The sequence below is a fragment of the Anabrus simplex genome, chromosome 1 (assembly GCF_040414725.1).
Source record: "Anabrus simplex isolate iqAnaSimp1 chromosome 1, ASM4041472v1, whole genome shotgun sequence".
Classification (NCBI taxonomy): domain Eukaryota; kingdom Metazoa; phylum Arthropoda; class Insecta; order Orthoptera; family Tettigoniidae; genus Anabrus; species Anabrus simplex.
Window position 1 is genome coordinate 526,080,589 of NC_090265.1, and position 15,347 is coordinate 526,095,935.

A 15,347-nucleotide genomic window follows, 5' to 3' on the forward strand; every position below is an offset into this window, starting at 1 on the left:
AAATATCTTTATCGATCTCCACCAACCAAACAAGAATCGTTTCGAGACTTCTGAATTAGGATAACAAAAGTTTACAGATTCTTTCAGCTGGCAGTCTTGAAGAGGTGAGCGTAAATTTTATCCTTATTTTCCGGATTATGCTTGATATCTTTTCAGTGTGGGTGTAGTCTATATTTCTAAGCTTCTCCGAAGTCTGTACACACCAGTTTTGAGACTGGGACAAAGCATTTTTCGGATAATCCTCCTTTCCTTAATTGCCAATTTTTCAAGCAGGCTATGCGTTCGAAGTGCATATAATGTTTCAGGTCTAATTACAGTTTGATAATGTCGAATTTTTGCATTTCGAGAGATGGACTTTGTTTTGAATTATTATTATTATTATTATTATTATTATTATTATTATTATTATTATTATTCCTCGTGCCTTAAGATATTGACGTAGGTTTTGCCCTACCTAGTTTGTACTGATACTCTTTAAAAAAAAACACATCCTGACCACAACTAATATCGTATTATCTCTGGACGGAGGTCAGTGAACTCGACCTAGTCGTAGCACAAATTGGCACGAACTTAACGTGCGTCACATATGTGGCAGGCGCCATGATCGGCGAGCAGCTTCTCGCGTAGTCAAGACGTGCACTTGCACGGGGAAAGTAGAGTTCACTGTGGTTTTGTTTCGCCATTCAGGAATTCCTTTTTGACAGTCATGAAAATTAATCGACTGCTATTCAGATTTATGATATCTTATTTGTTGAGGATGGCCCGTGTAAATAAGAAATACATCACGATTAAGAATAAGACCTTCTGAACCCAACATCACTAGCAAGATTCGAACAAGACCTGTTGGCAAAAGTTACTTGGATGCGTGACGTTACGTAGTTATTGGACATACATTAGACAGCAGTATCCATAATGGAAATACAATCCATTCGTAGAGCTACCAGTGGTGTCTTTCCATTGATCTGTCATATTCCAGGATAATAATAATAATAATAATAATAATAATAATAATAATAATAATAATAATAATAATGCAGTCTCCTCACGGAAGGTCACCACCATGGAGAAAACTTTCCTAGCTATTTTGTGTTTCCCATATTAGGGTTATCGTATCGTGGATGTCCAACCACTGTTGGAGGTTCGGTGCCCAGGATAAACTTTTTCGTAAATGTCCACGTTTCCGTCCCATCTTGCCTTTATGATCAGTTGCATCGGACTGCATTTGTCATTTCTGAAAATGTGACAGAGATTTGACTTCTCTGGGGAGTCTAAATTAATAAATTCATAATTAACCAGCCGTAAAACATGTGCGACACAGCGCATCCGCGACACCACCAGTGTGGAAGAGGATGAACTCGGCACGTGCTTCTGAGTTTTACATGGGATGGCTAGGTCAACATTTCCTTAGAGGAGTCAACATATGTGCCCCTTGTTTTATCTAACATCACGTGCAGCCGAACACATTTCATAATACCAGCAGAATGTGTGTCGTAAGCGGACCACAGCATATATTTCAATAGCTGTCCTAATCTCATAGTAGGCGTACATCCACAACCTATACAGTACGATAACAAAAAGAAGTCCATGGCGCAATGGTCCAGTAGGACCGTGGCTTCCCAAGATGACTGCTGCCAGGTGACCTGTAACCTAGATAGTGGAGTGCCACGTGGTTACTGTGACGACGTCCTAAGCTGCATTTATCGACTTTCTTGACCGGGTCCGCTGGCTTTCTTATCAATAGCTCCTCCGTTGGTCTTACGAGGCTGAGTAAATCCCGTTCCAGCCTTAAATCCAGAATTAGAATTCCTAGACTACTTGGGAATCTAACTCCAGGCCTCAGGATAAGACCTTTTTTTTTTTAAAGCAGGTGTTGAAGAAACATTCGTTAATGCACGACCAGACTACATGAAAGCGCTCTGTTTTAGACCACATGGATCAATGTTTTTAAGAGATTTTCCCCTGGAACAAATGGGTTGGATTTCTAGTTATAGACTACTTCCCATTAAGTCAGTAATAATCCCTACTGTGCCATTCCCTTGAAACGATGATAACCATCCCGCAACTTTATTAATTTCTCCATGAAGTTCTGTGTATGTTACTAGAATCCAAACTACAGAAACTCCCCAGTGAAAGTGAGTTGCATGTAGGCTGCCTTTTCTTTAACCATATAGCAGCCCTCTGGCAATCATCAAATCTCTTACAGTAGGCTAGAAATTGAACTTGGCCTCAGAGGATGGCAGCTAATAGCGCTAACCGTTACACTACGAAGAAAGACTGTTTTGATGGTGAAAGTATAGTTCCCAGAATCACTAGCTAGTCATTAAGCCTATGAGCGTATTATTTCTGTACTGCCGTAGGCCTAGAATGTAGACTTGTACATCGGGGAGATACACAACCGTGCTATGGGAGTTATTTTTGGAACCTTGTCAGCCCTACAAGTCACTCAGTGTCGTGAATCACGGGACTGTTTGCCAGAGAATCCACTCGACTTTATCGCAACTACTTGAGCTCCTGTGCAGCCTTCCTTGCGCCCCTTATCGTATTATTCTTAGCTCGTATCATGCTTCCACTTGCAAAGCCCACACAAAGTAGATCAGGACGGAATTCATACTCTCACATAATCTAGATCAGTAATTCTCAAAATATTTTAGGGCATGGAGCATTTTTCAGATCAATAGTTAAATCGCGGGACACTACTTCTTGACTATGGAAGATAAACATATCCGTTAAGTTTTACAATGTTAGACATCTGGAACATGCTTAATATGATTAATTTCATTCAAAATATTTCCTTTCTTCTCTACTGTTCATCCTGACTTTCCCTATTTCTTGGGTTCGGCACTACTTGTGGATTTGGCCCAATTTTTACGGGCGAATGCCCTTCCTGATGCCATCCTGGAAGTATTTACTATAGCGTGTTTCTGGGTGCCTGCGCCGCGGTCTAGGGGTAGTGACCCTGCCACTTGCCACCCGGGTTCGAGGTCCACTCAGCCTACATGGTTATACTTGAGGACTTATCTGTGTGATAGTGGTCCAGGTATAGAAAGCCGAAAATAACGTCGAAGAAGATTCATCGCGCTGACCATGAGTTATATCATAATCTGCAGCCCGTAGGATGAGCAGCAGGCGTTTGGTAGAGCTGGACCGTAAGGACTTTGCGCCATGGGGTTTGTGTTTCTGTGGCGGGTGGTACAGTGTGCGTGTCCTGTGTCTATATGAAGGTTTATTTAGACGAAGAGACTAACACAAACGCTCAGCACCTATGCTGGAGGAATTAACCATATCCTTCACCGGGAATCGAAGGTCGATCCTTCAGCCAAGGAGCCGGACTTACGAAGCACTATACAGGAAAGTCATTGATCAGTGTTGAACTGAGGCTCTAGAATAGTATCCAGACAGTAAATGTCGCTAGTAACAATCCTTTATGATAACTCCTTCACCCCAATACTGAGACTAGCCATTAATATGTCTCCGTTAAAATCAATGGTCTGAAAGCGAGTGAACAAAGTATTTCTGGGCATTGGCCTCGTTATGGTGAGATAGGTCCCGGGAGAGGTCAGAGATTATCAGTCCCAGCCTGGCTGGTTTTGGAAACGGGAATCGCGACAAGTTTATTTACGTAGTTCTTTTTTATCGTGTTTCTGCTTAGGAAGTGTGGGAGATAAGGTTAATAGCAAGTGTCAAAACACGGTTATCTCTGATGTCACGACAACTTTATCATTTATTTTCTTCTTTCACTTTGTTGCGATTAATAACAAAATGCTCTCTCATCTACTTGCCAATATTTCATTTGCTAATCTGCGACTTCTAAAATAAAATAAAACAAAATATTGCGAACTTTCCAGTGGTTCTCTTTCATTAAACGTTAGGCGCCAGTGACAGGGCTGTCTTCAATATCGCCAACAGATAACTATTGAACCTAACAAGTTCCTGAAGATGATGCCAAGTTTTAATAGATAGCCTATAACAGGTCAATGGAGTTGATTTCATGCTCTGCTGAATTTCATGGCGTAGTGTGTTCGGAAGTAGCTCATTTCTTACTGGTAGGTCTACGACTCCATGGTTGCGAGGACAGCGCTTAATCTTAAACGGATTATTCCCTTGGCTCGGGGACTGGGTATTTTGTTATCTCAGACATTCCTGCAACTTGCACACAGCAACACTCGGTCCACCACAGTAACACACAGTTTACCTGTCCACGGTAGGTACCACACTCCCTTGTCGGAGGGTCTACCCTCCAAGGACTGTACAGGCTAGCGATATCTATGGCTTTGTTCGCAGTACAGTCAGAAACTATTGCCAACTATCAGACGCATGCGCACATTCAAATTCGCGTTCGTAGTAGCGATCATCAGAGTTGCTGACTACTAATGTGTTGTTCGTACAGGGTCTTCAAACTGTTGGGAACCATCAGAAGACCGTTGGAACAGTTTCTTATCCTAGACGAAAACTCTTTACTCAGGGAGTCAGAATATGCGCGCATACCCACTGTCATCTATGTTCGTTTCATAATTTACCTGAAAATTACTTCACAGCCGTGATTATTCTCAAGTAACCTGCAAAATAAGTAAAATTTACCAAATATATAACCTCAGTTCTGTATTTGTGTATAAGTGCAATATATATATTTTTCAGACTTTCATTTTTCAATTTTTAAACTTGAAGTTACGAATAAAATCCTCATTAATTTCCGAAGCTCACAGAGTACACAACAAACACGTTGGTTCAAAACAGCTAGCATCTCGAACCACATCTGTTCGTTGTAAAAATCAGCTCGTCACGTTTCAAACCAGTTGCAAACCGCGCGTGCGCATATGGACGACAAATCGAACTATCACAGATTCATTCTGCGAACAAACTTTATACGAAATTATTTATACTTGATCTGCCAGGCTGGGTGGCTCAGACGGCGGAGTGATGGCCACCTGTGACAGGGTTGACATGTTCGATTCTAGCTCAGTCTGGTGGTATTTGTGTTCAAAATATGGTAGCTTCGTATCGGTAGATTTATCGTGGGACAAAATTCCTGAATGTAAAACAAATAATGTTTTTATTAAATTAGCAAAAATTGAAAATTTTCGGGCTTTTTCAATCGTAAAATAGCAGCGTTTCGCCCTAATGTGGCAGCGGGATCGTGAATATTAGAGTATGGTCAAGCGTATGGCATTCATACGTCACTAATACATATTTTATTTATTGTATTGAAACATAGTGGATTGAGGAGACCGCTGATCTCTTGCAGCTCAGGTCAGTGAACCATACTGTAGAAATTGGATATTCGTCCTTGGTTCTGCATTTCCTTTACGAAGTCGTAGACTTTAGCCTTTTTTTAAATCTTATGACAAAATGCTATCGCCTTTCAGGTCTCGCCTTACTATGACATAACCAGTGTTCGTCTGTCCGTTCCAACAGGTGTCAGATGTGCTCCCTAGCTGCTATGCCCGCAGACTACGAGATGCTGATGTCTCATAGCCCGCCAGTGTTTTCACACAGTCCTCCTCTGGGTTCAGGCTTCACCGATTACAGTAATAGCTACTGCCGCAACAATGCAAACTGGCGCCGCCCGAACTCGCTCTCCTTGGCGCCTCCATCCGCACCTCGACGTCAAGATCCTCTGACACCGCCACGACCCTGCCTAGTTGTCCGTCCCGAAGAGGTAACTTCAGACAACAGCAACAGTGGTGATCTGCTCAGCCCCACGCGGCTCAAGAAGAAAGTGGTCTTCGCAGACGACAAGGGACTAGCTCTCACGCAGGTAACGTATTATAATGCCTAGTTTTTGCAATTTTTATCTTCCCTTTTTACTCGGTAATTTCGCTGAGCATATGATCCTACTCCTTCCGTAGGGGCCCTTTTCTTCCAGTTCCCTCACGTCTAGCCTCAAACACTTGTTAAACTTTCCTTTCAGCAGTCTTACACAACAGCTAGCCAAGTCACTTGAGTGAACTCTTTATTAATGTCATCCATAGCAGATGTCAACCCAAACTCATCTCTTTCTAACATGAAAGAACATCCAGCTTCCCTACATGCTTAATTTCCACCATCCTGGGCAAACTTGTTTTCTTATTTATTTCACAGCACACTGAATCTCAGAAATATTTCGAAATCTTCTAGAAAATCTAGAACTCTAAATAAAATATGCCATTAGTTTTAACTTGCGCAACAAAACACTAGAGGATGTCCACTGATATATAATATCTGACTATTAATGCTAGAAGTATGGTGAAAAAGTTGCAAGGAAAAATCTTAATGTTACATATTGTTAAAGAACTCCAGTTAAAAGTATGTATATTTTCTTATTTTTCTAGGTCCGAGTTATGACTGAACCTTCGAACGCACCGCCGGCGTGGAGTTCTCAGTTCTTAGAGCAGGTGACTAAAGGACTGTCAGCCGAAGTAGCGCCAGAGCCTTGGGAGGTAATGTTCCCGCAACCAGCATCGGATTACCTGGATTTCCGCAACCGCCTTGACACCGAAAATGTCTCTCTCGAAAACGTGATCGTGCGCGAATCGGACCAAGTTGTAGTGGGCACCGTCAAAGTTCGCAACCTCGCTTTCCACAAGGAAGTTCTCGTCCGCTCTTCCTCGGACAGTTGGGCTACTCATGAAGACGCGCACTGCACCTACGTCCCTACCATCACTGGAGCATCGGCAGCGTACAGCCTCTACGATAAGTTCTCTTTCCGCCTGACATTACCACCGCGATCTCGCCGAATAGAGTTTTGCGTGTGTTACCGTGTCGAAGGTGTCGAGTACTGGGACAATAATGGCGGCAAGAATTACGTGCTGCTCAAGAAATCCAACAGTTGTAACACCTCTTTAGACGGCACAGCTCCCAATGGCAGTTCCCAGGATTCACAGTCTGGCTGCAGTACGACGGGTAAGTGCAGTGATGCCTTATACGTGAAGCTGGATGCGTGGTCAGAGTTTGCGAGTTGGAATCATCTGGTGAATGATGGACCTTACTGGTAGACCATGATTATAGTTTCATCTGCCACCCAAAGGTGGTTGTGATCTGTTGTTAAGGAGCCCTGTACACTCCGTCCACAGCCAGTCGCTAAGGTAAGAAACGTGCCTGCCTCTGTTCGTGTTAGCGTGCGATACCTCTTCTTTTTGCTCGTAGTTGACTTTGAAGGTGAAGAATATGAACTAGCAACTCTTAAATCGTCCATTAGGGTCTTTGCATCGCGTTTATCTTCCTTGTTCTCGTTATATTACTGTACCAATGTACAAAGTCGGTTTTGCTCATGGAAGTTCACTTGCCCATGGTGTTTACGATAACATTAGGAGTGTTAATGTCGAGAAATTGTAGTCGACAACTCGCAAGGAGAGAAAGTTAACAGTACGGAGTTTAACTTGAATATTAGCTTTAGTGGACGATATGAACTGCTAGTTCACATTCTTTACACTGTAAGACAGAACACTATTTGGTTGTTCATATACTTCATCGCTATGCACGGTTGGGATCAAAAACGGTTTGTAAGTTTTAACTCGCAGACAAAACAAAGCGGGAATACTTACCTTGGGATATTATCAGAACAAATTTAGAGAGTTAGGCAAATAAACACTCATGACAAACTTAACAATAGTGTTCTTGGACTTCGTAGGTAAATAGATGTATGATGAGTGTCAATAAACTTTGTAACAGAAACTACATGTTTGCTCATGCAGCCTTCTAGCCATCGCGTAAACTAGCGCAGTTTTCACTTCAGTACACTAGTTCTGTTAAGTGGTGAAACATAAACATATTTTAATTTTTAATAGGCAGATAATAGAGAGTATCTGGTAAGTCTGAGGGAGAGAAGGGGGAAGCTATAAACAAACTGTCCTCAATCTAGCGGTGTAATACTCCAGGAAATCATGAAGAGAGATACTTCACTTCAATAGTTGATACTGAGTGTTTTAGGCGTTCTATTCTAGTAGGCTACTGATTAACCTGGTAACAGAACTTTAACAAAATGTTATATTTCATGTAAGAACTTACCTCGGGAATGATATGTAGTTGGCAAACTTAATCTTGCTCTGTTTCCAGGATACTTTCAAACTTCACTATAGTTTCAGGACCGAGCGTGTTGACTGCGGGTATGGGTTGAACAGGTATAAGCTTGCATTAGGGACATGGTGGGTTCTAACCTCACCGTCGGCGGCGCTGTTGATTGTATTCCGTGGTTTCCCATTTTCACACCAGGCAAGTTCTAGCCATGGCCGCTTCCTTCTCATTTTGAAACTTTTTTTCCGATGACCTTTAAGTCTTAGTGCCACATTGAAACCACTAGATTCAGGTTCATTGTTTGAAGGTATTTCGTTGTAGTGTCAGTAGAGACCAATTCAATGAGAAGATTACCTTATGAAGTACATGACAACCAAACAGATCTCTGAAAATATAAACTTTACTAATGCAGTAGAACCTGTTCCTGTTACAGGGCTTGAGTAAGCTCTCGGTTAATGATTTGTGTAGCTTGCACCCTTCTCTGTAGCACCACAAGTCGTGTGGTATGAGGCATGGCTTTCGTGCGATTCATAATTATTTCCTTCCCTGTAATATTTGTATTCTTTAAGATACAGTCACGTGCAAATAAATGGAGGCACTTGGAAAGGTGAAAGACAAATGACGAATGTCTTATATTGCATTGAAATCCTAGCCTTCCAGTAGCGATATTTACACGTGACTGTATACAAATCTTCAAAGTTGTATTCCCATTAAAACTCTGGGTTTGATTTCAGCTTCATAATGCTGACTGGTGGAGGGTGTGAGGGCTGCCTGTTGTATGAATGTGACAAATGCATGTCGTAGTTTGTAATAACCTCTGCCTCAAATAGGACGTATCAAAATTCAATACTCAAACTTCTAGGGATGATAGAAGAGACAAAAACAGATCTTTTTTATTAAATAACCATAGGCCGGAAATGAATAGTTGGAAGTACATTTTGACATGGTTGAAAGTACGAAAAATATTACATGTCTATTTAATTGTAATCTTTTATTCAAATGTGCGTCGTTCTGCTCCATTGCACGCTCTGCAATTACGTGCCATTGTGTCATACACGTTCAAAGATTCCAGGCATGCGCTGTAGATAACACGCAGCTGCAAGAACCCGAATAACGAGCTCTTCCTGAGATTCCGTTGGGATCTTGCACACTCTCGCTCTTTAATTGAATGAACGAAAATATACAGTGTATTGAATATTTAATTTTTACCACCGAATTGTACTCGAAATAAACCGTGTTAAGTACATATTGAAGAGAACACCCCCTGTGGGTTCGGGACGCAGACAGAAGAATAACTAGCATCATCGATATATTTTGCTTTGGAAACAGTCCCTTGTTCCGTTTATATCGTTGTTTTAAATTATGTCATGGGAAGGTGGGTCATCGCGGGTCGGTCCACTGATTGTTTTAAGCTCATCATTTTTCATCGTCTTTTTGAATTCTTGTCGGTGGATGGATTTTTGAATTTTGATAATCATAGCGTTGCGCTTCATCACGTAGCGTTAGGGGCCGATGACCTAGATGTTAGGCCCCTTTAAACAACAATCGTCATCATAATTTAAGTACAGAACAAAACATAGCCAACCGGACACCAGTGGAATCCGAACTTCCAACCTTCGGATTTCGCGTCCGAGGCTCTATCCCACTGGTGTCTGGTTTGTCATATTTGTTTGTACTTAACATCTCTTCGATACTAAATATACTTAACACTACCTAATACATTGAAAGTATATTTCGAATATTGTGTGCTCTCACAGCACAGGCATTGAATGCTGAAGTCAAGGCTTGCTTATTTTTTGCTCTTGACTTTATGGGGACGATGGGACAGGAAAGGGCTAAGACTGGGAAGGAAGCAGCCGTGGCCTTAAGGTACAGCCCCAGCATTTATCTGGTGTTAAAATGGGAAACCATGGAAAACTATCTTCAGGGCTGCCGACAGTAGGGTTCGAACCCACTATCTCCCGAATACTGGATACTGGCCGCACTTAAGCGACTGCAGCTATCGAGCTCTGTAAGGCTTGTTTAATAAAATATGTAATATTGATTGTCTTTAAGAACGTCATAATTATTTAAACCATTGCAGTACAGTTTCTGATTTTGTCAATTGTTCGTTTCACATCCATGTTTTCTTTTTTTTTTTAATACCAAGAAGAAAACGGTTTATTTTTGTCTCTCCTCTCATCCCCAGAAGGTGGAATAGCCTCTTGGATTTTGATACATCCTGTATAATTCTCTAGGGATGCTCATAAGTCAGTGTGTTCCCAAATAAGTGCCTGAGCAGGAACACTAGAGAATGTTGACCTTATCTTGTATTGATCAACTTGATCTGCGTGAAGTCGGCATGTGTGAGAAATACTGTTGTGGTGTGATTTTCTGAGCTGTCGAATATTGAAGTACAGTAAACTTCCGATCAGACCTATTCATGTGCGGGGTATTAGTGTAACATAAAAATAATTGAAAGTTAAATAAATGTACTGTGGATTACATTTTTTCCTACTTTTGAACTAGGCTTCCTCTAAGTTGAGAGTTGCGAAGTCCTTCTCCGCTGTTTCACTACGTCATCTTGTAGCGAATGCCGAGATTGTGCGAAGAAAGTTGGGAATTTTTAACCTGTCAATTTTTTGTGTCAAGAAATGCACGATATACAGGACACGGCAGCTTCTTCCTCAGCCCTACCGGAGTTACAGTAAATACACGCAAATACAGACATGGCTTATCACAGAAGACTTCACTGGACACGTGAAAGGTTAACAACCGCCATCATGTTCGATCTCGTAACGTGGGTTGCGCCAGTTGCTCATGAGGTTGACACATGATCTTGACTTGTTCATATGCGCGCCGTAACTGGCTGGAGAATGGAGGCGACACAAGGCTATGGCCGCGAATACTCGCTACTTTGGCAATGGTGCCAATGAGATAATTGCTGATTTAACATTGACGTAACAGAACACGGAATTAGAGTGGTGCATTCGCCGAGGCCGTGTTGATATAGAGCCTTGATACCTAGTACCAGTACACACTGTTCTTGCTCGCAAGTGGTGGCATGTGCTTGGCTAACACAAACCATCGAGCAAAGCCAACATCACTTCCGTTTGGACTTTTCTTGGCCAATTACAGTTTGTTTAGGTATAGATGGTCCTACCCCAATCCTTAAGGGTTTGAAACTCGTGAACCATAAGCTTAGAGTGGCGACCACAGGATCCGAGATAAGTCGGTCCCTTTTTCCCCCACTTGTTTCAAGCTCCTTTGTCATCTTTTTTAATCCAACATCTCGTTAGAGACTCTTGTTCTCTTTCGACTCTGACAGTATAAGGTTTGCGAGGTCTATGTAGCCTTCCATTTTCCCTTCCTAGGATTAGTATTCAGAGGGACTGATAATATTCTTGTTCCTCTTTGACTAAAACAACGACAAAAAACAACTACCACAACATCCATGATAACACTAGTAGACCTCTCATCGTAGGGTAGGCCTATATTTCATTTCTCTCGCTTTTCTTCTCCTTCTGTTTATGTACTTTCCATTGGTCGTTTGCTGAAACGTTATGATACTTTCAGGAAATATTTTTAAAAAAATTTCAGGGACGACCTTCAAATACATGTAACTCTAGATCATACTCATTGAAGGATGGACACTCCTGTGAAATACTGACGACCGAGCCCTTTAGCTACGCGGTTCGCATCACGTAGCTGTCAGCTTGCATTCGTGAGAGTATGTTTAAACCCGACTGTTGGCAACCCTGAAAAGGGTGTTTCCCATTGTTTCTCATTTTCACCAGGTAAATGCTGGGGGCTGAACCTTGGCTATTCCCTCTTCTCGGTGTGAACCCGCGAGCTTGTGATTCCGAGGTCAGCATTCTACCATTGATACTCTGATGATGATGATAATATAATAATAATACCCAACCGTGATGAATTTGGTATCCTATCATTTACTGATAAATGTAGGAGAGTTCTACTAATATTGCAAAGATGTATATTTCGAATCGGCGAAATTTAGACAAAATATGAACTAATCAAGAAACAATCGCGAACCTCGCCTCGTCTTCCTATATATATATATATATATATATATATATATATATATATATATATACCTGCCTGCTTAGGCGGCCCTGTTGCTAGATAGGCTTCTTCCTGCTCAGTCCTAGCATTTCCCTATCCCATACGCTTCAGAAAACTTGGCTGAGTCTGTGTGGTGTTAAAACACTCACAACAGCTGCAACAACAACAAATATACTGAAGGAGAAAATTACACCTTGGTCCTTCTTAATCTTATATCGTAACAACCACGAGAGCCCAGAAGTTGGTCTAGAAAAGCTGGGTCACAGTGCGGAGAGGAAAATCCTTGACTAAGCAGGTGAAGGCTAATACCAAACTACTGTATGTTCGGTGCCCCTTGGTTACTTTTTGTTTTATTGCTAGTGGCTTTACATCGCACCGACACAGATAGGTCTTATGGCGACGATAGGATAGGAAAGGCCTAGGAGTTGGAAGGAAGCGGCCGTGGCCTTAATTAAGGTATAGCCCCAGCATTTGCCTGGTGTGAAAATGGGAAATCATCGTCAGGGCTGCCGACAGTGGGATTCGAACCCTCTCTCTCCCGGATGCAAGCTCACAGCCGCGCGCCCCTAATCGCTCGGCCAACTCGCCTGGTCGCGTGGTTACTATTCTAGTCATGAAAATTATGTCGGGGGGGAAAAGTATATGTCCCAAAGGAACACTTCAAAGGAATAACTGCCATCACAGGTTAATCAGCAATATCTCCAGCATTAAGAGGCAGGTTTACGAAGTAGTTCACTGTGTGTCTTCTATGAAACTCTAATAGCAGGACCGATATCAATGCCAGTCATTCAAAAAAGCACACGGGGGCCGATGACCTATGTTAGGCCCCTTTAAACAACAAGCATCATCATCAAAAAGTACACAGCTTTAGTGTTAAAAAATCATAGCCGTGTATAATACAGACGGCTATGGTTAAATCCAACTATAAGTTTTAAGAGTAATTGAGCAGGCCATTGAGGTTGGCTCAGAAAAGAAGATATTTATGAACCATGCCCCCGATATCGAAGCGAGCATTACAACATACGACGTATTAATTGATCAATGCCCAATCCGTGATGAATTTGGTACCCTATCACTTACTGATAAATGTAGGAGAGTTCTAATATTTTAAAGATGTATTTCGAATCGGCGAAATTTAGGCAAAATGTGAACTAATCAACAAACGATCGCGAACCTCGCCTCCTCTTCCTGAAAACAATTATAAATACCTGACTGCTTAGGCGGCCTTGTTGCTTGATCGAGTAGCTGGATAAAATCTTGAAACGCTGTAGTTTCTAACAGTCACTGTATTCTTTTACTAAGTCAGTCCCAAATCATAGCTATTGTCTGACAAGTTAGGTGGGTCAAGAACTGGAACGCTGTAAATCTTTTTAATGCGGTATTTTCTTAGTGATGGCGATGGCGGTGGCTATTTTAATGAATAGGATTATAGACTTGCTTAGGAAGTTAGTTTCAATTCTCCTAGTTGTCTCATCGACACTTTGTGCTAATGCTGGATGCACACCAGGGGAAGTAGTCTCTGTAGTCTCGTACTGTAGGTTAATAATGCGGGAAGATGTCGTGAATGCCCACGAGGCCCAGTGCATACAACCCCTGCCAAGGCTGGCAAAATGAGGACGAGGACACCCAGTATATCGTGTTGTACAAACGTGTTCAGAATGAGTGCTGTGCATTCATATTATAATGGAAGGAAAATACTCGGAGGAGTTTCTTCCTTATATACATTTCGAAATATCAAGGATTAAAGTGTCACACTTGCCTCAAATAGACTTTGCAGAAAAGAGCTACTATTCGATTATTAGGTAGCTGTATATGTACGACGTCATCTTTTGGGGTTCTAGATCTTAAACCAAGGTTCATTCCGTTCAGATTAAACGTGACTACTCGCAGGAAATCGTTAGAAATTTTAAATCCAAAAATCACCGCGCACATTGGAACATGACGTAACTTAATATACGTTTATCTTATGATTTATTTTTTGAAAAGACTGCAATTAGCACAATTTTTTCCTTCGGTCATTTGTATATGTATTCGTATGCTGCCATAAGTTGCCTTGCCAGACCTTTTTGAGTAGCCGACGTCTTAAGGCCTAGTGTTCGTATTCACTCCTTTAAACTCGGTTATAGTTCACTTTGTATACACAGACTATGAGGTAAAAGTCGCGTGAATTTTCATATTTTTCTTTCAGTTCTTTGCTTTATTAGAAGAGAATGACATGTCACGGTAGCTCCTAGGGCACAGAACAATTTCGCGTTCGGGAGGAGATCTGTTTCATCGATCTAATTTAGTATAGGATGATCCAATTAGTACACACACATACACGCACATAATTATATTAAGAATGGATGACAGTTTCCTAACTTACGAAGTCTCTGTCCTCACATCAGGTTGTCCGGCTCGCTGGTATTACCTGGACGGGCGATGATCCTGATTGACAGGCCTCACTTTTCACTTCTCTCGCACAACCTATCACCCCTCTCAGCAGTTTCACACACGCAGGTTTGAACAGTCAGCTAGCATTCAGGACGCACGACGATTGTTGCTTGGCTCGACTCCAGAAGAGTCCAGTAACTCGCACAATCAACACAGTGAACTGTTACCTCACAGCCAACATGGCCGTTCTTCACTATCGACTACGCAGCACGTATTACTTGGCTTGACAATAACACAGCACCACTAAACAGCGACTACACTTCAACATTACTATTCGTCGTACTCAATCCAGTAACAACTCTGACGACACACACTACTGCTATCCAACTCCACAATCGATACTGACTCCGGTGGAACACTCACCACACACTCGATACTCCAACACAACTCCTCCTTGTTCGCAGTAGCCCTGTATTTTTATCTCTGGTGATAAAGAACTGGAATATTCGAGGTACGCCTAGAAAATAGGGTTGGGCAGACCGGAACATTAGGAGCTCGAGGCGGAGTGTTTCGGTACAGAGTGCCGGCACACGGGACTGTAACTGCGCAGTAGAGAACTTCGTGAGGCAACATGACAAGCTCCGCATCAGCGGGAATGTGCCTGTACCGAACGTGCTGTTTGTTGTTACGGCCAGCGTAAAGCTGCACGGAACGTTAACGAACAGTCGGGACACTAAAATTCGCGCCCAATAATCACGTTTATAGGCTGCGTCTAGGTTAAGATATTTTCGGTCAGTATGAAATACAGATAACACAGTTACAATGGCAGTACAGGTGTTTAAAAGTAACTAATCCAAGGATATTTTCACCAGTTGAATGTATCGGCCGGTATTTTGAGTAATTGGGGCCAGGATAAAACTTCA

At 42.0% G+C, this 15,347-nt stretch overlaps 1 protein-coding gene across 2 annotated transcripts in view; it reads left to right on the forward strand.

The window, feature by feature from the left end:
• LOC136857085 (protein phosphatase 1 regulatory subunit 3B) overlaps window positions 1–15,347 on the forward strand; it is a 35,885-nt gene that overhangs the window by 11,350 nt on the left and 9,188 nt on the right. The window contains exons 2-3 of one of the 2 annotated variants that reach the window (XM_067135467.2): window positions 5,413–5,755; window positions 6,309–7,061. In XM_067135467.2, the coding sequence (XP_066991568.2) occupies window positions 5,420–5,755; window positions 6,309–6,971 (999 nt within the window). In that variant the 5' untranslated portion in view covers window positions 5,413–5,419 and the 3' untranslated portion in view covers window positions 6,972–7,061. The remainder of the gene's footprint in view (window positions 1–5,412; window positions 5,756–6,308; window positions 7,062–15,347) is intronic. The other variant, XM_067135468.2, reaches the window with a different exon arrangement.